Source organism: Myodes glareolus, chromosome 10 (genome assembly GCF_982192425.1).
Source record: "Myodes glareolus chromosome 10, mMyoGla1.1, whole genome shotgun sequence".
Lineage (NCBI taxonomy): Eukaryota > Metazoa > Chordata > Mammalia > Rodentia > Cricetidae > Myodes > Myodes glareolus.
The window spans coordinates 56,166,070-56,188,480 of NC_142035.1; the positions used below are offsets into that span (position 1 = coordinate 56,166,070).

A 22,411-nucleotide genomic window follows, 5' to 3' on the forward strand; every position below is an offset into this window, starting at 1 on the left:
TTAATGTCTTTCTGTCTTCAAGATTGAAGGGCCAGTGTTCTGAAGACCACCTTACAGGCTCAGGTCGTTAAAAGTAGGAAACAAACTCAGGGTCGGTTCACTCGGTGTCACTTTGGGTTCTGGGTCAGTGCATACACAGACCTGAATTTAAGCCCGGGACTGTCCTTGGCCTTTGCACAGTCAGGTGGCAAAGAGATAGACGAACAGACCACCCGGACGAGGCACTGGTTAGCCTCCCTGTGGGGCTTCGCGGCGCTCCCTTGAGCCAGTACCGGACCAGCTAAAAAAGGGCAAGTCCCGGGGATGTGACCCGCGGGCGCTGAGGCCACCTGTTCTCGGCAGCCAATAGGCCGGGCCCAGGGCGCGGCTACAAAAGGAACGCGCGCGGCCGCAGGCTGGGAGTTGGAGCGAGGGCGGTGGCTGGGACCTTGTGCACGCGGAGCAGGCAGGACCAGGGCGATGCTGAGGGTGAGGTGTCTGCGCGGCGGCAGCCGAGGTGCCGAGGCGGTGCACTACATCGGATCTCGGGTGAGTTCCTCTGCAACCTCGGGACCTCTGCGGGACTCAGGGTGGGAACCCAGAGGGGGACCGGACTCCCCAGTGAGAGGGTGGCGTGATCTGGGTTCGGTGGCCCGCGAAGGCATTTTTCTGGGAAAATGCCTGTGGGTGGATGGATGGAGCTGCCGGCTCCAGCTGTAACAGGGATTCCCTATGCTTCCTGGGGAGTTGGAATGAGTCCAGTCAGTCCCCCACCTGCTGCTCCGCCCTGCCCTCTGCTTCCCTGGGATCTCTGCGCATGCCTGCAGATTCGCCCTGGCCCCCTCAACAGGAATAGCTCTGACAGATGAGTTCTGCCAGCAGCCGGTTCCTGAACAGCTGTCACTTGCCCTCTTGCTTTGAGTCTCCACCCTTTTGGCTCCTCCAGCCCCCTTCTGGAGGAATTTTAACAGCCCGATTGAGATTGGGGGTGGGGGGGACAGGTGAGGTTTGCACAGGGGAGGGGGTGAAGGAATCTTCCCTGTTCTAGGTTATAGAAGGCTCTATTTTTAACAAGGGAATCAAGGACCATCTGTAATATGGTGCAAGTGACAGTTGGTCATTCTCTGACTTGAAATGCTAAGGAATGTGAAGTATATGTCAGAGACTTTAAAAAAATAGGTTGGAGCTGCTTATTCTGAAAGGCAAGATCTTTTCAAATGACTCCATGTTATTCATAGTAAAAAAAAAAAATCGGACTGAGAAAGGAAGACTTCCTCCCCCAGTTGGATGTGACAGGGCATTTATTTGGGGAACTTCTGTGAACTTTTTAGAAAGCTTGTTTGCATTATTCTGAGATAACAGATAAGGAATGTGGTGGCCAGGAACCAGATCTTCTCTGGGGCTTTTAAAAGTTACAGCATTCAACATAAATGAAAACAAAATCTATAATCAACAACAAGTTGAGTGACTTGTTTGCTTATTTTAAGTCGCTCACAACTCTCTCTGCATGAACGTCTTAGTGTCTCTATCTGTGTTATCCTGGCTTCTCAGACTTTAATCCCAGCTTGTCTGAGTTTTTTTGTTTGTTTGTTTTTGTTTCTTAAGCTTGGAGGACTCTTGACAGGATGGGTGCAGCGAACTTTCCAGAGTACCCAGGCAGCTACAGCTTCCTCCCGGAACTCCTGTGCAGCTGAAGACAAGGCCACCGATCCTCTACCCAAGAACTGCCCCGTCTCCTCTTACAATGAATGGGACCCTTTAGAGGAAGTGATAGTGGGCAGAGCAGAAAATGCCTGTGTCCCGCCATTCACGGTGGAGGTGAAGGTAAGCAAGGGTTTGCAGGCAGGTTCTCTCCTCGGCCTCTGCTGCCTGATTCGGCTCCGGCCCTCCTCTGCGGCCGCTTTCACCTCGGTGGGGCAGGGGAGTAATTTTAAGTCATTTTGCTTGCTTGCGCTAGTATTCGGTGATATTTACACATCGCTTCCTTCTTGAAACGTCCCTGGGAGTGGAGGAGAGCTTTCCTGGGATGTTATTCTTTGAATATTCCTCCATATTTTCCTTCCCGACTTCCTAGTCTGCTGTTTCACTTTTGTCTCGTTCTTGTAGCCATTCTCCCAGCTTCCTTCGCTCCAGGCCAGACCACTCCCCTATGGGCCTTCTAGCCTAGGTCTCCACTGTGAACTCCATAGTGGATATGGAGTTGGCCACTGGCACAGCTGGAGTTCCAGTTGTGGAACATCTGTAAGCCAAAGTCCTTATTTCTTCCTTTTAATTTTTGGCAGTTTTACTTAATCAGATTAAAACACAAGTCATCTATGAATTCTCCTTCAGTCACATTCCCCACATCAAGTCTTTTGTTGAAAGGAATCTTGCTGCACGCTTCAGTCCTGCCCTAGGTCTGGAGTTCATCTATGCCTGGACTATTGCTGTAAGCTCCCAGCTGCCTCTCCTTCTCTGCCCTCTCCAGACCACATCCCAGCCACTATTGGAGTGACTGTTTTAAACCCAAATTTGATCATGTGACTCATGATCCCACGATTCCTCTGCCTTACTAATACCCTTCTTCCATTGCTGAGAATAAAGCCCTCATGGTATCCAGGTTTCTCCACAAGCTGGCTCCTTGTTCACTTATTAACTCCTCTTAGAGATGTGTGAGTGCAGCAAACTGGCAGATAATCATTTCTATTTAAGTTTCTTTCTGTTCTAATAGCCCACCTGGACTTCAGGCGGACTTAAGCAAACAACCAAGGGCTAATTACAAGGACTAATAAACAGCAAAGGGACTAAGCCTTTGTTCCCACCCAAGTGTGTCTCACCCACTTTCCTGCACTCCCTTCTGCCCCTACCTAGCTCTACAATGTCTTTCCCATACCCTCCAGAGCTTCCTGACAATAAGTAATATCTTCCTTTTAAAAACTTAACTCCTAATATTTACTTGCAGTATTCTTGTGGTCCATATGGGCTAGTGTTCAGATGGAGTGTCATGAAAGGGTCCCTTCCTTTTTGTAAGCACTTTTTAAAATCTTGTTAATCGTTAGTTATAAATTAACTTATAAATCTTAAGTGTACATGAGTTCTTTCTAAATACCTACATTTTCATCTTCAATGCTGAATGGGGAAATAAATCTGTAACCGTGTCACCAGAAATGCACCTGCATAAAGGAGCTCACTTCTGTTTGGGGAGACACAATGTACACCTTGATGCAGATGCTAAGTATCTATGCCACCCAGCTGGCAGGGTGGTTGAAGTGCAAGGAACAGTTGAGGGAAGAGCCAGTGCCAAGCATTGGGTAGTTACAAAGTATTCTGAAGGAAGTGGCTCTTTAGTGAGACCTGGCAGAGACAGCAATGGCTTCTTCATATTGTTCTGAATATATCTCTGCTTCTGATCACTGAAATTTGCCAAGCAGATTACTTTCTATGTTATCCCTATATTATAAAATAAATAAGACACAGTCTTCTAATGTCTTTTCTTGAAAAGAAATCCCTACCCATTTTGATTGGGAAAATTCAAATTCGGGCAATAATTTATCAACATCTAATCCGTCTTTAAAATTATTGACCATTATATATTCATAAAATCTGACCTCAGATGTCTTTTGTGTGTGTGTGTGTGTGTGTGTGTGTGTGTGTGTGTGCATGCCTGTACACGTACTTGTGGAGGCCAGAAGAGGGTGTCAGATCCCCTGGAGTTAGAGTTACAGGCAGTTCTAAGCTGCCAGACATGGGTGATGGGAACTGAACTCAGGTTCTCTGGCCGAACAGGAAGTGCTTTCAACTACTAAACCATCTGTCCAGCCCCAATACTCTGTGATCTTAAGGAATCAGAATCCTCAGACATCATTTGAAGTGCTTTGGCACTTGTTTTGTGACTTTAGACTTTGTAGCTTTTAAAGTACATGTGGAATGAATGTCATGAAAGGCAGGGGGCTGGCATTGAATTAGTTACCTGATAAAAGCTGAGTGACTCATCTTGACAGCTGCTTGACCTGCAGAATTTCTATTAAGTTTGCCAACTACCTCACAGGATTAAACTTGAAGCTATAAAATTATATGTTGTAAAGCACAAAATATGGAAAGTAAAAGTCATAGTTTTATGGATCCAGTTTGCCAGTACATTGCAAAAGTATGCTGGGAATATATTAGGTGTAGATACCAGTAGCATTAGCCATACTGATTTCATTCATTTTTCTGATTACTTCTGTTTTATGTGACAGATTAAGCTAGGCATTGAGGGAGGAAAAAGTAAATAGAAGATATATATATCCTCTCAAAGGTAGATAGAAAGAGGAGTCTCCTGAAGCCTAAGCTAGCCTTAAACCATCCAAAGATGACCTTGAATTCCGGATTCACCCCCCCCCCAACTCCCTAGGCCCAGGAACACAGATAAAATTACTGTGTTTAAGAACAATAGGAGCCAGGCAGTGTTGGTGCACGCCTTTGATTCTTGCACTCTTGCAAGAGGCAGAGGCAGGTAGATCTCTATGAGTTCAAGGCCAGCCTGATCTACAGAGTAAGTTCCCCCAGGGCAGCAAGGGCTACACAGAGAAACCCTGTTAAGGAAGAAAGGAAGGAAGGAAGGAGGGAAGGGAAGGGAAGGGAAGGGAAGGGAAGGGAAGGGAAGGGAAGGGAAGGGAAGGGAAGGGAATAATGACTGGGTTTGGTGATGTATGCCTATGATGCTAACACTCAGGACATTGAGTCAGTAGGATCTTGAGTTCAGGACCAGCCCAGCCTACATAGCAAAACCTTGTTTCAAAAAGAAAAGAATGATAAAACAATGTAGTAGAGTTCTCGAGGTGAATAGAGTTTAATTATGCTTCAAGACACACACGTTGAAAATTTTTTTCAAAGGAACAAGAAACATGTAGGTCAGAAAGCACTATTTTAAAGACTTAATAGCTTTTTCTTTTGTAAAACATAGTATATAGTTGCTTTTGTCTTTTTTAAATAAGGCCCTTGATAGAAGACTCCAAAAATATTATTAATTAAGGTTAATGTAATACAAGTTTATTGCCCGATTAACAAAAAGTTTGAGTCTATTGGTATTTCTTAGATTTTCCAGAGAGGGCATTTGAAAACTAATGGAGCAGACAGACTCTGCCCAGAGGGTTCCAGGGTGTGAGGGCTACAAAGTCTCCAGGAAGGCAGCTCTATCTCTGCCATAGACTGTCAAAGGTGTCATGTGCTACAGTGGAGTGCTCATTGTCTGGAAAATTCTGGGTAAATGATTGCTAACCAAAGTGTAAACAATTTCTAAATCTTTCTCAGAAAATCATTTGGACTTTGTCCAATGTTTGCCAGATTATAAGCTGCACCAACATTTGTTCAAATAAAACTTTCTCCCAGAATAGTTGAGTTGACTTAGTCTTTCATAGCAAGGCAAGGTTCGCTCTGAACAGATACTCAACACTAAATACTTTGGAGTGAGTCTGGCAAGACGACACAACTGTGTCTGCCGTAATTCTGTGTTGAATTGTCAAAGGCTTCTTGTCCCTCAGTGGACTGCAGGAGATGTGCCTGGCATGAGAAGATGGAGTGGTGAATGGCTGGGCAGTAGTGCCAGGATGTGTCAGAGAGGAAAATAAAGAATCATTATCCTCTGTTTCTAGCTGCTACTGAAGAAACTCCCGGGAGTAGAAAACTACTTGTTTTGGTTTGGCATTACTTTGTTTTTGTTTTTAAGAGTGGATTAGCCATAAAAGTACTCAAATGTTTCACGCTGGTAATATTTCTCCTGGGTTAGAAGAAGTTGGCTATATGTTCATAGATCTTCAAAAGTCAAATTAATCAGAACAGTGACCAGAAAACTGTTCCTGTCGGAAGTCAGCCAGTAAATGACTCAGGCTTTGCAGAGAATGTACATCTACGCTGCCGCTTTTTGACTCTCAGCCTTGCCTCTGCAATGGGAAAGCAGCCACAAGTACTGCTTAACAAAATTAGCATGGTGAGTCCGCTTAAACGTGTGCCGGTAAAAACACCAGCCTGGCTGGATTTGGCCTGGGGATCTTAGTTTACCAGCAGCTCAGCTTTCAGAGCCTAGTTAGCTAGCATCCTTCTTACTTTTGGAAGATCCGCTTCTCAGCTTCTTCTGTGTCCTCCAGCCTGGGTCCCAGACTAAGCAAAGGTAGGAAAATATATTTTCTATTTATCATATTAAGGTAAATATAGAAGCAGAAACATAAACTGAGGGGGAGGAATGCCTTTGATATTGAAGATCTAGGCAGTTAGCCCAGTCCTGCTGAACAAAACTATTAGAAATATCAAGTGTGGTGGTGCACATCTTTACTCCCAACACTTGGCAGAGGAAGGCAGATCTCTGTGAGATCAAGACCAGCCTGGTCTACAGATTGAATTCCAAGTCAGTCAGGCCACATGATGAGACCTTACCTCAAAACAAACAAAAACAAAGATCTTTTAAGAACAAGAACCTTAATAAAGAATCCTAGTTTTAGAAGACTTTATACATCAAGGTGGAAACATTCAAACTTAAAGAACATAGTAGCCAAGCCCGTGACTATATGGAACACTGTCCAGTCAGAGGACTGAAACTCTTGTCCTGTTTAGTCATGTAGGAGGTGAGCGCACAACCTCTCCCAGCCCTGTCCTTGCTTGTGAAGAAGTCACATGTTTGAACGCATTGTCTCTTGGGTAGGATTGTCAAAGCGCTATGGGTATCTAGCTAAACTAAGTGTATTCTTGTGCACTTGAGCCTTTAACCCATCTCTGCCCCTTCTTTCTAATACTTATTGCTATCTACAAATGTCAGATTTGAGGCAGACACCTTAAGGATAAGACATGATTAGAACCAGGAGTTGGTTGTCAACCTGTGAGTGATGCGACGCGACTTAAAAACAATACCTGTGTTGAATGTGTTTTTTCAGCTAAAAATGTTTAAATGTTACATGGCTTTGGCAGTGTTGTGATGAAGTTCTAAGAGTTTTTCTCAGGGTCGGGATTCGCTGCTTCATCTCCCTGGGTAGCATGCACTCGCCCAGTGTTTTTCTTTAAATTGACTGACAATTTGGATACTTGCCCAACAATCTGAACGTAGACTCTTTCCATCTTTACGCTTGCATCTCACCTTTGGAAAGTGTTTACATACTTAGCTTCTGGAATCCTGAAACTCTGTGAGCTTGCATTTCAGATTACTTCCGAAGGGGCCTGAGATGAGGTGAGACCTAGCTGGAGAGAGGTGAGGGATATTAGGGTGAGACACAGCTGACAGACCAGCTCCAAAGCCTGCCTTGTGTTGCTGCCCAGTTTTGTTGAATGCAAATTCTTTCCAGTGGGAAAAGGAGCCATGCAGGTTAAGACATGTAAAACATTTCTGAGAACGTAATCTTCACACTGTTAAAATACCTTTTTTTTGTCCCACAAAAATCTCTTGAAGTGCAGTATTCCTGTAAGAACTCGGGAGTTTGTGGATTATTTCGGGTCTTGGCTTAGTGTAGCGGTTTTTCTTCTTTGTTTGGTTTGACCTCCTGTTTCATCTCAGTGAGACTCTCTAACAGGAGTGTCTATGTCTGTGAAGCATGGCCAGGAAGATTCCAAGCCTGGATCCGGGACAGGCAAGCTGTTAGGGGTTAGGCATGAGATCTGAGGCAGAAGGATCAAAGACCTCAAGAAAATTTGGGGTTGGAAGAAGATGTTCGGTAGTTAAGAGCACTTCCTGCTCTTCCAGACCCTAGCTTAGTTCCAACACCAGTGTCTGGCACAGCTCACAACTGTAACTGCAGCTCTAGGAAATCCAGCACCTTCGTCTGGCACAAGCACACGTGCACACACACACACAAATAAAAACAAGTCTCTAAAAATATATAACAAGATGATTTAGAGATCTTCAGTCACCAAATCCTGGGGTCTGTGCGGAGGCTGGTGTGCTCAGTACTGGGGACGAGCTCTGGACAGACCTGTTTGCAGTCTGGGTCCCTCTCCCACTGTGCAAATAGCCGTTCCCGCCTGCGAACCTACCTGGAGCTGTATTATTCTCCTGTAACTCTTTCACTTACTTTCTTCTGCTTCTAGGCCAATACATACGAAAAGTACTGGCCATTTTACCAGAAAAACGGAGGTCTTTATTTTCCCAAAGATCATCTGAAAAAGGCTGTTGCCGAAATTGAAGAAATGTGCAATATTTTGAAAATGGAAGGCGTGACGGTGAGGCGGCCTGACCCCATCGACTGGTCGCTGAAGTATAAGACTCCGGATTTTGAGTCTACCGGTAAGCAACATCATGAAATTAATCTGGCAGATCCTTGGTTTTTGATTTCCTCCTCAGACATATAGGGGGAATGCTCTTAGGATTTCTTGAAGAATCCTTTGTTTTACTTACTTCTACTTCAACACCATAGAGATTATTGAGGAAGCATCTGGTTCATTTTGATATGGCTGAGATGTACACTTTCTAAGCTTCTGATGTTACAGACATTTTTCATAAGAACACTGAATTGAGGGAGGGGGAGGGAAAAGGGAGGCGGGGAGGAGGTGGAAATTTTTAATAAATAAATAAATTAAAAATAAAGAACACTGAATTGTTCCTAGTTTTCCTTAACGACAGAAATTCAAATATAAACAGAGGGGCTGGAGAGACCCTCTCGGCAGTTAAGAGCCATCACTAATCTTGCGGAGGACCTGGGAGTTCCGTGTTCCCAGCATCACATCAGGCAGCTCATAACAGCATGTTATGAGCTCCAGGAGTGTGACGCCCTCTGCTGGTGCCCCTACTTCCACACAGATACACGTGTTTCAATTTTTAAGGGGGAAATGGAGACATCCCTTTTTTAAACTGCCACTATTTTACAACTACTCTTGTGCGTGAATTCTGTAATTTATTTCTCAGAATGATCTTAGCCTCGTTCTTACGGTGTCACTCTGTCCATTGTGAACTCTATTTCTGTATCTTACGGTGACACGTTGTCCCTTGTGAACTCTGTTTCTGTATCTTACGGTGTCCCACTGTCCCTTGTGAACTCTGTTTCTGTATCTTTAAAAAGGAACCTGCAAGTAGAGAAGGCTTTATGGTTCAAAATCTTCCTCAATACTTTGTTTCCATTTTTGCTTGACATCACACCCAATAGGGAATTCTTGTCAACAACCTAGTCTAGTGTGTACCATTTTTTTCTGCCACGTATTGTGTAATTACATAGACAAACAAGGCTTTAAGTAAACTTTGCTGCAAATAGATTGTGTTATACATGCTTTATTGTTTTGGAAAGTTGCATCACTGAAGTGGCTGTGTAACTTTTGATCCAATAGGTTTATACAGTGCGATGCCTCGAGACATCCTGATGGTTGTGGGAAATGAGATTATTGAGGCTCCCATGGCATGGCGTTCACGCTTCTTTGAGTACCGAGCATACAGGTCACTTATCAAAGACTACTTCCACCGTGGCGCCAAGTGGACAACAGCACCCAAGCCCACCATGGCGGATGAGCTGTATGATAAGGTATGTCCCTAGCTATAGACCAGCGTGTTAGTGGCTACTGTTCCAAGCAATCCACAAAGCATAAGAAAGGAATTCTCTGGTACTTTACATATATTATGGATTTTCATTTAAAAACTTACTATATTTAGATGAAACCAGGAGTAAATGTCAATGATCATAACAGCAATAACATTTATTGCTTACTCTGTACTGAGTCCTGGACTCAGGCCGTATCACCAATCATATTTATTCTTACAAAAACTCTAGAAAGTGATGGTGATGGTGGCCCACGCCTTTAATCCCAGCACTCAGGAGGTAGATGCAGAAGGGTCTCTGAGTTCAAGACCAGCCTGGTCTACAAAGTGAGTTCCAGGACATCCGGGGCTGCACAGAGAAACCCGGTCTTGAAACAAAACAAAACAAAACAACAAAACTCTAGAAGGCAGTGATAGCATGTTATCATTTCGTCATTGGGAGTCAAGCTTGTCCTAAGGGCACATTGCTGTTCACTGCTGGAGCCACAGCATTCTTTAGGATAGTCTTTCTCTTCCAGCGAAAGCATCTGGTGTCTCGGCCAGATTCTCAGTAAGGTGAAATGTGCAGTCATCTCCTGCCCGCAGGTTCTGCACCCATGAATTCAATCAAATTCCAATAATATTTTTGAAAATTGTGCCTGCCATTCAACGACAATATGGCATAACATTTTTATCTGTGACATTTGAGTTGCCCTGAGGGTTATAACTAATCTATAGATGTTTTACTTTTGTTGTTGTTTTGTTGTTTTGGTTTGGTTTGCTTTGGTTTTGGTTTTTCGAGACAGGGTTTCTCAGTGTAGCTTTTGGGGCCTGTCCTGGAACTCACTCTGTAGATGAGGCTGGCCTTGAACTCAAGGGATCTGCCTGCCGCTGTGTCCCAAGTGCTGGGATTAAAGGTGGGTACCACCACCGCCCGGCTCTATAGGTGTTTTAAAGGATTCAGGAGGACATGCATAAATCTATGCAAATGTGCTAGTTTATGCAGTGAATTTGAACATCCATAGATTTTAGTATTTATGGGGTATTAGAACTAATCTCCTCCACAAATACAAGGGATATATGTCCTTAGTAAGATAAATATGATTCATAGAAAAATTCACTTATAGAAATAATTTTAAAGCAAAAAATTATTCCAGGCATTTAAAGGCAGAAATGAAAAATAAGTCCTGCACATCCAAATTTGGCAGGGGAGCAACCTGGCATCTCATTTTAGGGTGTAAATTGGGCTCAGGTCCAAATTCCTTCTCTAAAGGAGAAGGGCGACTTCATCCTGCTGGCTTTCAGCATTGTAACTACCTACATGTGTGTGTGCATGTGTTGTGTGTGTATGTGCGTGCTTGTGCGTGCGCGTGTATGTCTCTGTGTGTCTGTGTGTGTGCATGTGCGTGTGTCTCGTGTGTGTGTGTGTTTGCACGTGTATGTGTGTGTCATGGACTGTTTTCAGCATCAATTGCTACCTGCACTAGTTTCTACGTGTCAGGAAGTTACTCTAATGCCTAGGTTTTCATTTCGTTGTTGTGTGGTTTTGGTTTGATTTGTTTGTATTACTTTTCTGTTTGTTGTGACAAGGGCCTTGAGGGAAGAATCTAAGAGAGAAAGAGATTATCTTAGTTCGTAGTTTGGATTTCATCGCCCCACCCACATGCTTTGGCAGAACAGTGTGTTGACAGAAGCATGCAGGAGATGTTATGACTTCTTGGCAGACCAAAAAGAGAAAGGGAACACAAGAGAAAGGAGGAGACCAGAGCAAGAGAGAGCCAAGGACACACCCCAGTGACTCACCTTCTCCCAGTTACACCCCACCTCCTAATTTTCATTTTTTATAATGCGATCATATGACTCCATCAAGGGATTAATCCATTGATTAGGCTAGCGCCCCTCATAATCTATTTTATTTCTGAAAATCCTAAAGGTCTATCCTTCACTAATCCCTTGGGCTTTCCTTACCCAATCAGATTGGTAGTCAGAATTGACCACCACAGACCAACATCTTTTCCATAGGTGTTTTAATCTAGAGTTGAATTGTAGTGTTTTGGGAAATGATGCTAGTGAATTCATTTTTAAAATCATGTATATCCTTGTAAATAAATTCCTTTAAAAACTAAATGCAATGTGTGTGTTCGTTCTCTTTCCAACTAGGATTATCCCATCCATTCTGTGGAAGACAGACACAAATTGGCCTCCCAGGGAAAGTTTGTGACGACCGAGTTCGAGCCATGCTTTGATGCTGCTGACTTCATTCGAGCCGGAAGAGATATTTTTGCTCAGAGAAGCCAGGTTGCTAACAACCGTCTCTAAAGCCCCACGCTACGTTATTGCATTCGTGATTCCTAAATTTAAAAGTTTAAATCCTACATACTTTTGGTTTCCCAAACTTAGAATGGAATAGTTTTAAGATTGCTTTTACTTTCAGGTTACAAACTTCCTGGGCATCGAGTGGATGCGTAGGCATCTTGCTCCGGACTACAGGGTACACACCATCTCTTTTAAAGACCCCAATCCAATGCATATCGACGCCACCTTCAACATCATCGGACCTGGGCTTGTGCTCTCCAATCCTGACCGGCCGTGTCATCAGGTAGGAGGGTTCTTAGGACGCCAGAAAAGCTACAGAACCTGGCAACTTTATTGTAAACAAAAGAACCTTGGCACCTTAAGTATTCCCATGGCCCGAGTGGTTCTCAGTGACAACTTTAGCAACGGTCAGGGGCATTATTTTCAGATATTGAATTGCTTATGCTTACAAGATTCCCAGTGTGCAGAAATCTACACTGCCATTGTGACTGTTAGGATAGTATCTTCAGACTTAGATTTTAGCTGTTTGCGGCTATCACGCATCAAATTGTGTGTCTGACTATGTTATCCTTCGAAAGTGATTTCCTCACCATTTTCAATTGCAGTTCAACAGTATTATAAACAAGAGACTTCAGCATGGCCAGAGCAATGCCAATGAGCATTAGGTGTCTTTCCCCTCAAGTAGATCAGACTCCCTTCAGCCTGCCTTCTTGAGGAGGAGCAGACCTGCCAAGCTGACCCTGTTCCCTCCCTATCACCCACAGCCTCTTCGACCCGCTGCCTCTCGGTCCAACTGGGAAATGAGTTATTTACAGGGCTGTAGGACAACTTTTAAAAAGTACTTTCATGCTGTGCGCAGGTCATACCTATCCCTTATTTTCATACCTGAGGACCAAGATGATCCCTTTCATCTGCTAGGACGTGTGGATGTACTAAGTCAGAGTATGGTTTGTGTGGAGATGACTCACTTGTAATGGCTATCCCGTGGCAGTTGTGCTGCTTTGCCATTACATCCCTGACCTTTGTCCTTATTCATGGCCGTGCGGAATGACGGGACTGTGGAGCAGAGAGACTGTCAGTTTGCCATCATCACGGCGTGGCTTTCTTATAACTAACCAGGAGACGTTTAAATGTTCTTTAATGGGAATGCCTTGGGAAAGTGTCTTTGGTATTAAATTTTGAAACCTGAAAAGCTTTATAGTCACACACACACACACACACACACACACACACACACACATCATACACACACACACACACATACACACACACATCCCACACACACACACACACATACATACACACACACATCCCCCCCACACACATACATACATACACACACACACACATACACACACACACACACACACACACATAATTAAGTTCAGACAAACGGTGCATTCTCTCTTCAATCCTCCCATCCCCCTCAACTCTACTCCTCCCTGCCAGACCCTTTTCTATATTCATGACTTCTGGTTTGGTTTTGTGTCCCATTTAGTTTAACCAGGGTCGTCTGTGTGACTGCTGTGTTGGGATCGCCACTGGATACCAAGCGAAGGCAATGACTCTATCAATAGCAAACAGTTCATTAGAAAAGGGTGGGGCCCCTGAGCCCCTCCTCCATCTGTGTCTCTCTGTCGACAGCCCATTCTTGTACAGACCTGGTACAAGTATCTGCGGCTATTTTAAATTATAATTTAAACAGAATCATCAACTTTTTAAAATATATATATATATATATATGGTTTATTTATTTTCTTATATGCATTGGTATTTTACCTGAAGGTATGTGTGTTGGCTCTCCCTGGAACTAGAATTACAGACTGTTGTTGTGAGCTGCCACATGGGTTCTGGGAATTGAACCCAGGCCTCCTGGAAGAGCAGCCAGTGCTCTTAACCACAGAGCCATCTCTCCATCTCCCAAAGTCATCAACTTTAAAAAAATTGTGTCCTTATTTTGTAAATGGAGGAGATGACTTGCTAAAGAGCCATTAATGATAAGGAGAGCTGCGTGAGCACATGCCCATAATCCTAGCCTCTTGTGTGATGCTGAGGCAGGTGGATTGTGAGATCAAGACCAACTGGGCTATATGGCAGATGTCATCTTTAACAACAAAACCATAATGACTCCCAGAAACCCAGTGGCAAATGTGGATTTAAGTCTGTTGGGTTGTTTGATCTTACAGATTGATCTTTTCAAGAAAGCAGGATGGACCATAGTTACGCCCCCATCACCAGTCATCCCCGATGGTATGTCAACTCTTACATCCTTTGTGACCAAATAGCTTCCCCTGCAGAGAAAGCCATCTTTTGTCACACTAGAGATGGCATTTCCCCAGTGTACAGTAAAGTGCCGCTAGTTCTAGAGTGAGGCCGGGACAAGTGTTTCTGAGTTTTCCTTTCATAGAAAATGAAAATGAGGAGACAGAATTTAAAATATCATATGAAGCAAGATACGACTTTTAAAATAAGATGGGATGAATTCCAAACGCCTGAGGAATGTGGGTTGTTTTGTAAGATTTACAAATATGTTGCTCTACAATCAAAATAGGTTCTCAAAGCTGGAAATGTAGTTCAGTGGTAGAGCGCTTGTCTAGCATGTTTAAAGCTCTGAGTTTTATCCCCAGTAGTACAAGAACTAACAAAAAAAAAAAAAAACAAAGCAGAGCAGGGTGGAATAGGACAGCAATGGCAGCAGAGAGGAGGCTGAGGCAAGGGAATTGCAGTCCAGCGTCACTTTGCGTCATTGTAGAGAAAACGTGTCAGAAAGAAGAAGGTAACATAAGATGGTAAAATAAGCTCTCCTGTGGGAACTAAGCAGGCTGGGACCGAGCTGTCACTTCAGCGCCCTTCCCTTGATCAGACACGCGTGGTCTAACCATTGATGCTATTTTCAGATCACCCCCTCTGGATGTCATCCAAATGGCTTTCCATGAACGTCTTAATGCTAGATGAGAAGCGTGTCATGGTAGATGCCAACGAAGTTCCAATTCAAAAGATGTTTGAGAAGTTGGGTATGTATGATAAACACAGCACGTGGTCACATAAAAACAATGGTCACCACTAATTGAAGAAAAGACCTGCAGACTCTAAAATGGGGTTTATTGAATTCGATTTCTGTTCCCTTTAAATGTACCAAATTATTACCTTTTAATTGGTTAGTGATTTTGCTTCTCTTAAGCATAGCCTTTAAAATTTGGGCATATATCATGAGGTCCTGAAACATTTGGTGGCAATAGTTAATCAATCTTCTGTCTCTCTGCTGGTTTCCTGGTGCCCACGCGCTGAGTGAGAGTTACCATACTCAGATGAGTTGCTTTGCCTTCCTACAGAGAAGGAATTACTGAGGGCCCTTTAGAAGAAATTTAATGGTGATCTCATGTTTCAGAGGGCTTGTCAGGACACAACTGGACACTGATATGTGTGTGCATTAAGACAGTTCACATGGCTTTGAGATGCAATAAAGGATGCCAGCCCGGCATTCCGCTTTTAAAGAGCAAGATTGGTTTCACTAGGGGTCACATGTTCCTATTTTGACATTTAAGTTTTAGACCAGGATTCTAATACTGTTGAGGAAAACCTTGAACGAAAGGATTTCGTGTGAGCCATGGGGTCCAGATTATGTGAGAGCGGTTCTTAACACATTCAACATATCCTCAGTGTGAATTTGGTAACAGCCAGGCAGCCTATTTGCTGAAATTAGGTTGTTAAAATTTTGTTCTGCATTTCCGATATACCCCATAAAAGACTATTCTCTTATTTGCCACACCACACCTGTCCTTAATGTTGAATTTGTTTTTAAAAAGATAGCTTGAAGTTTTGAATTGAGCAGAATCTGATGCTTGGACCCATAAAGCCAAGCCATGTTTTCCTTGGCCTTCATTAAGTAACAAAATTTCTTGGGTTCAACTTTTTCATCTATTATGATTTTGTTGTTTCTCAACTTAAACCAATGGAAAGTACCAAATAATCTGATTTGAGAGTTTTAATTTTGTAGTTAAAGTCATGTAGTTAGTCATGGGGAACTTACATACATTTCTTCAAATAGCTATGATTCCCTCCAGCTGAGGATGAATACGCTGTGACCAGCCAGGACGTGGGTGCTTCTGATCCCACATCCGCTTTGTGTTTCCATTCAAACTGCACTCTTAGACTTCAAAGATGGAGGAGGAGTACCTCAGGGGCGTCTTTCTTAAGCCTTCTTGTTCACCCCCACCATACAGTGAGCCTTGTAGTGATTCTGCAGCTCATGTCCCCTCAAACGGAGGAGGAAAAGAACAGCTTACTGTGTCTGATGTAGCAGAGTCTGAGTGCTGTTATTTAAGTGGCCCCTGCGCTCATAGACACGTTCTCACATATGGTGCCAGCTGAAGCTGATTGTCTGATTGGCTCTGATACCTGAATAACCACCCAACCCAGATAGTAAACTACAGCTCTGATGTATTTTTCCCTTGAGGTGGTCTAGCCCAGTTAATCTGCAGAAGGTGAATGTGTTCTTATTGCACTTATGTCGAGTCGGCATTTCAGTACTTAATTTTAGTACTTGGTAGGTAGATCTGCTCATCCAGGCTGTTGACTTGTGATCACTCCATAGAACAAAACTTGTCTCTGTTGACTTCTTTTGTTGAAGATGTTACAGAAGTGTGATGGGCTAGGTTAGATGAAATAAAGTCTGTGAAAGCAAAATTAAAAAGAAAAGACCACTGTAGACTGGACTGAGGGATTTGAACCTCTGTTCCTGCAGGTATTTGAACTTACTCCCCGCTGTGAGATCTAACGCGAGTCCCTCTGACTGACCTGTCTTTTTCTCTCAATGCAGGTATCACTACCATCAAGGTTAACATTCGAAATGCCAACTCCCTGGGGGGAGGCTTCCACTGCTGGACCTGTGACGTCCGGCGCCGGGGCACCCTTCAGTCCTACTTTGACTGAGTGGGCATGGCGTAGCTTGGAGCACGGCCTCAGATATACCTAAGAAGCGTAGCAGCAAGGCCCAGTCTCTCGCTTTAATAAATGCATGGACTGTAGTGCTTTGAACAATCACGTCTTTAACAGGGTTCCCAGGCCTGGGTCACTTTTCTTTGACACAAGGAAGATTACTCTTACTAGGTTCACGTTCTTCTCCTAAGTTCTTTACTGTTTGGCTTCAAGCATAAAAGCTGAGTAAAAGCAAACCAAGGCAAAAATTAGTCACTTGAGTAACTTGGCCACTAATATTTAACCATCTACCTCTGTTTTTAATTTTTTTTTCCAAAAGGCAGCTTGAAATGTCAGTCCTAACCTTATTTTTTCCCCTTTTTTGGTGGACTTGTGACTGTTCATATCACTTCTTTTTTGCTAAATGGGACAAAGACTTAGGGGAAAACCCCCCCACAGATCCTAAGTAGAATCAGATATTTGTCACTTTTTCTAGAAAACAAATTTGGGTAGTTTTTTAAAATTTTTTTTAAAAAAGAATCTTGACTATGCAAACACTAAGAACAAATTTCCCATGAGCGCTTTTAACATTCTGTTGCTGACATTTGGTCCTAAAATCTCGTCCTACAGCTTACCTCATCTCAAGTGGGTCATTCTTGTCTTCTTCCTTTCCAGAAGTTACAGACCTGCTTAGTGTAATATGGTATAACTCATAGCTCCCAGCCCTAAATGTTGATGTTAAGTATCTAACAGATATAATGGCATCTTTGGTAATCTAAGACTTGTTTACATATTGCAAATTGTTTAAAGCATAGAGCTTTAAAGCATTTTTAAAAAAACTAATGCAGGTGAAAAAAATACATGAGACGTGAAATAATTTTAATGTTGGATATTGTATATGTATTTTTATTCTAATAAACTTTTGTGTTCCAGATTGGATTTTATTAGAGTCTGGGCTCAGTCTCATGACTTTAGTGCCACAGGGGTGTAGCTGTTGGATGAGGTCTGTGTGTGTGTGTGTGTGTGTGTGTGTGAGAGAGAGAGAGAGAGAGAGAGAGAATACGTGTGTGCTATGTAGGTACACGTGTGTTAGGGAAGGTATTCTGTGCTGTGTGGGTACACGTGTCAGGGGAGGTATGTACATGTGCGTGTGTATGTGTGTGGAAGTCAGAGGTCAGCCTCGGGTGTCATTCGTCTTGATTGTTGGCACAGGGTCTCCTTTGCACTGGCTGAGGGAGAAGAATCCCAAGTTTAAGGCCACTTGGGGCTACATATTAAGACCTTGTAGTAAAAAATAAACAAAAACTTTTAAACATATATATATATTATAAAATATAATAAACTTATATTTTTAAAGTACCCTTGCAGTTTATTTGGCTACCTGATCTACAGTCATCTTTTTTATGGTTGTATCTGTTGAATGGTAGAACTGTAATCAGCCAATTGTTGCTCAAGTCAGGCAAAATTTCAGACTCACTCCATTTAAAGAGTATAATCTATTTGACCGATAGAATTTTTCATTTTTATTCTTTCAGTTTACTTTTCCTTCCCTACTTCCTTTATTGAATTCTTTGGTCACTTTACGTGTTCACGTCCTTATCTCCCTCAGCTGTTTGAGCTCTCTTAGAGGTCACGCAAGAGCTCGCTTGTGTCTTTGTTGGCTTCTCTGAGCACAGTTATAACCGTCCTCTTGATGAACTGCATGTCTTGGGTTCCACTGAAGTCACTCTTTGGGAAGGCCGTGACTGTGGGACTGGCCATTTTCAGAGGCATCCTTTCACCTCGGAACTTCATGTTTCTCTTGTATTTGCTTGAAATTTTGTGCCTCTGGTTTTAGTTTTTTGGCTGATTTTTTTTTTCAGTTACTTTAATCCTTTCAGTGGGAGTGTTGCAATCTTCAAAAGCTGTTTGGCTGTGCTAGGGTGGGGTGCCATTTCCCTCATCTAGATTGACGTTCAATCCCAGGTCCCCAGCACACCCCTGAGAGTACAATAATGTTTGCAACAGCAGTCACAATTAAAGGGTAGACTCACCATTAAAATATAGTAACAGCGGGCAGAGGTGATGGCTCAGAGGTCAAGAACACTTGCCAGAGGATTCCAGTTTGGGGGTCTAGTGCTCGTGTCAGACAACTCAGAACTGCCCGTGACTCAAGCTCCCGAATATCTGACATCTTCTGGCCTCCTTGGGTGCTCATTCACAAGTGGCCCAAACTTCAATGCACAGTCACGTGACACTTGCCCTGGGGTTCACAACACATCTCAGGCTGCTATGCCTCCAACCCAACAAGGTTGTGTGTGTGTGCACATGTATGTATGTATGTATATGTACACTTATGTACAGGTATGTTGGTCATAGGTCAACAGAATGTATTAGTCTATCACTCTCAACTTCATTTTTTTATTTGTGTGTGATGTATACATGTGGAGTGTGAGGTGCTTGCACACAGAGGCCATTGAATGTCTTCCCCAAGCACTCTGCACTTTCCCAGTATTATATATGTTTACGTGTGTGGGTGCATGTTCGTGCTTGTGTCCGTGTCGGGTGTGCCATATGCTTGTATGTGAAGACAGAGAGGCACATCATGTACCCTCTTCTTTGCTCTCTGCTTTATTCCCTTGAGACAGGTTCTTTCCTGAACCTGGAGTTCTTCCTTTGGGGGCTGGGCAAGGTTGACAGTCAGAAAGCCCCAGTGCTTCTCGTATCTCCAGCCCTTTGCTGCCATCTCCCCAGCTTGGAGTTACAGGAGTACACAGCCATGTCCAGCTTTTCACACGGATTGTAGGAATCTGAGCTCAGGTCCTCCTGCTTGCCAGCAAGAGCTCCTATCCACTGAGCTTTCTCCCCCAGCCCATATATTTCTGGACGAAATCTCTCACTGAACCCAGAGCTCACAAACTCAGCTAGACTGGCTAGCCCGAGAGACCCCAGGATGCTCCTTGCCTCTGCCCCTTGAGCACCAGGAGTAGAGATGCATGCTGTTGTTCCCAGCTTCTAGATGGGCCCAGAGAATCTCAAATCAGGTCCTCATGCTTGTGTGACAAGTACTTCATTCACTGGGCTGTCTCTCCAGCCCCAGGGGATTTTTATAAATGGCATCACCTGGCTGCTGCATGGAGCGCTGGATGCCAAGGACTCATCACAATGAAATCGCGTGGCTGCTGCACAGAGTGCTGGATTCCAAGGACTCAGCACAAGCACTTGTTAGTGGAGACCACTTGTTCGTTTTCCAGCTGCCCAGGACTCCCAAAATAATCACACAGAAACAGTTTTATTTAAATCACTGCTTGGCCAATCACTTAAGTGTGTCGCTAGCTAGCTCTTCCATCTAGTATTAACCCATTTCCATTATTTTATATTTTACCACGAGGCTCGTGGCCTACTGGCAAGGTTCCGGCTGGGGGCTCCATGACTTCTCCCTGACTCCGCCTTCTTTCTCCCATAAACAAAAGGACTCCCCACACCAAGCACTGTGAAGAGAGGGCCTTCCTGACATTTACTGCCAGCATCATGGACATACTGGGTCACCCCTCCTATCCTGCCCTTTCAAATACCCCTCACTGGGGCTGGAGAGTTGTCTCCACAGTTAAGAGCATTGGCTGTTCTTGCAGAAGACCTGGGTTCAATTTCTAGCACCTACATGACAGCTCACAACCATCTGTAGCTCCAGTTCCAAGGGCTCTGGTGTCCTCTTCTGACCTCTGCAGAAACTGGGCACATACATGGTACACACATGCATGCAGGCCAAACACTCATACATATATTATAACAAAATGAGTAAACCCTTAAAAATCAAAAATAAAATCAATTACTAAAATTAGGTGTAGATTTCCTTAGCCTCCCTTTCTTAACCTGTGGCTCCCTGGAGAAGTGGGAGATCCCACTGCCAATGCCCAGGACAGACTGACCCCTGATTTGTAAAGTTCTTCTCTTTATCTGCTGTTAAAGCCACACATACCCATGCCTCACCCACCTCTTCACCAGCTGCTACCCAGCTTCCCCTAGTGTACTCCCTGGTGACTGGCAGGCATGTCGGGGTGGTCACCTGTAGGGCGCCAAGGTGTGACAACCCTGCCATCATTTCCTGCCTCTCAAGCAGCTTCGGCCCCGCACGCCTTCCCGAATGGCGCGATCCAGCCGCCAATCGTGAGCTGACTCGTAAGATCAGGAGTGGCCAGAGCCATTCAGACATGGACACGTCTCAGGCTTTGTTCTGCACGGCATATAAACCGTGCGCGCCAGGGTCCGGGGTCCTTAGCCATCAACCTCAAGCTGTGTGCTCCCAATAAAAGTACGTTCTGAGAAGAATCCTGTTGTCGTCTCTTCTGCTGGCGGGCTCAGCGTGCCACAGTCACCTACCATCGTCTCAATCCTTTTGTATTACCCAGTCTTCTGTTCCTTTGCTAGACCAACTTCACTGTCGGTGGCCCCAAGAATCATTAGACATCCATAAATACAGCATGAGAGTTTTAATTCGTGTTCATTCCTGTCACCCTGGGACACAAGTCCTTCCAGCCGGTTGGCCTAACCTTCCACTCTTCTACACAGAAGAGGATCTTGTCACATGCTGAATTTACTGCAGTTATTTTCTGTACTGAATCAGGATCCTTGATACCAGGACTATCATCTGTTAAGCAGGCCTATTGTCAGGGGAATTGGTAGACAGGATAGGTTTGTCAACAATAATAGCAGGCGATTCTAATCCCTGATTAGAGGAAAGCCTACAGTCGGTCCTAGGAGAAAAGGCCCTGCTTGCCTATGAATACAAAGGAATATAATGACTCTTTCTGGCGGAGACTCCCAACAGAACGTTCCTGTGCATGCTCTTTTCATTCCAGAACTGTGTTTCTTCAAGCATGGTCCTCCCTTTCTGAAATGCTTTTCTGATCCCGCCCATGATAAGTTCACTATTTTAAGTATCGATGCGGTCATGCCCTTTGGTTATTGGTGCTATTGCACGAATGCTCAATTACAAAACTGTTCAGTGTTTTCCAGAAGGAGTATAACAGAAGCATTTGGTATTTTCTAGTTCAGAGGCCGGGAGGGAGTTCGTGTTGAGCAAGAACTATGGAGTTTCGCCAGAGGCTGACATTTCAGATTACATCGTTGCAATTATATAGTTGAATGGAAGAACAGACTGTAGACTTATGAGGGTCTAAGAAACCTTGATGTAATTCAGAGATTTAGCCTTTGGGTGTAATTTTATGGATTTGATTTCTCCAAATCCCAAATGGGCCCACCAGGTATTAAACCCTAAGTGTAGCCCCCTGCTCTGTGCTGTTCAGGGCAGATTCATCCCTCATGGACTGTTGTCCAACAATCTGCAGGTGGCTTTCTCGGATGGCTCTCTTCCATTCTGGAAATATCTGAAGGGTTTTGCCTGTTTCACTCTATGCCTGTCATGTTCGGACCACTTCAGGAGACAGCAGAGTGTTTTATCTACTTCAACCCCTACCTGTGTGGAACTCTTTAGACAGATAGCCATAAATGTCATCATAAAGGATAAAATGGATGTAGTTCCCTTGATACCTTTGTAGGATTTTGTGAATGTTGGTATGTGTCTCTTCACACTCTCCAGAAAGCTCACAAGGCAAAGACCTGCTTGAGTGCAGTGAAGAACTCCCCTTGGCCACAAAACTTGGGTGTAACATGAGGGGGCCGGCTCGTTGGGGTTTCCGTCCCGCCTGGTACCCCACAGCTGGCAAATCCCAAAGAAAATCAACCACACAGAGAACTCTATAAGTTATAAACTGATTG

At 43.9% G+C, this 22,411-nt stretch overlaps 1 protein-coding gene across 1 annotated transcript; it reads left to right on the top strand.

The window, feature by feature from the left end:
- Positions 1–369: 369 nt before the first annotated feature.
- Positions 370–17,598, top strand: Gatm (glycine amidinotransferase). Its single transcript, XM_048459768.3, has 9 exons — positions 370–528; positions 1,585–1,803; positions 8,008–8,203; positions 9,238–9,428; positions 11,582–11,719; positions 11,856–12,020; positions 13,924–13,987; positions 14,635–14,751; positions 16,557–17,598. Exons 1-9 carry the CDS (start codon positions 460–462, stop codon positions 16,667–16,669), a joined length of 1,272 nt encoding a protein of 423 aa, XP_048315725.1. The 5' UTR covers positions 370–459; the 3' UTR covers positions 16,670–17,598.
- Positions 17,599–22,411: the final 4,813 nt, after the last annotated feature.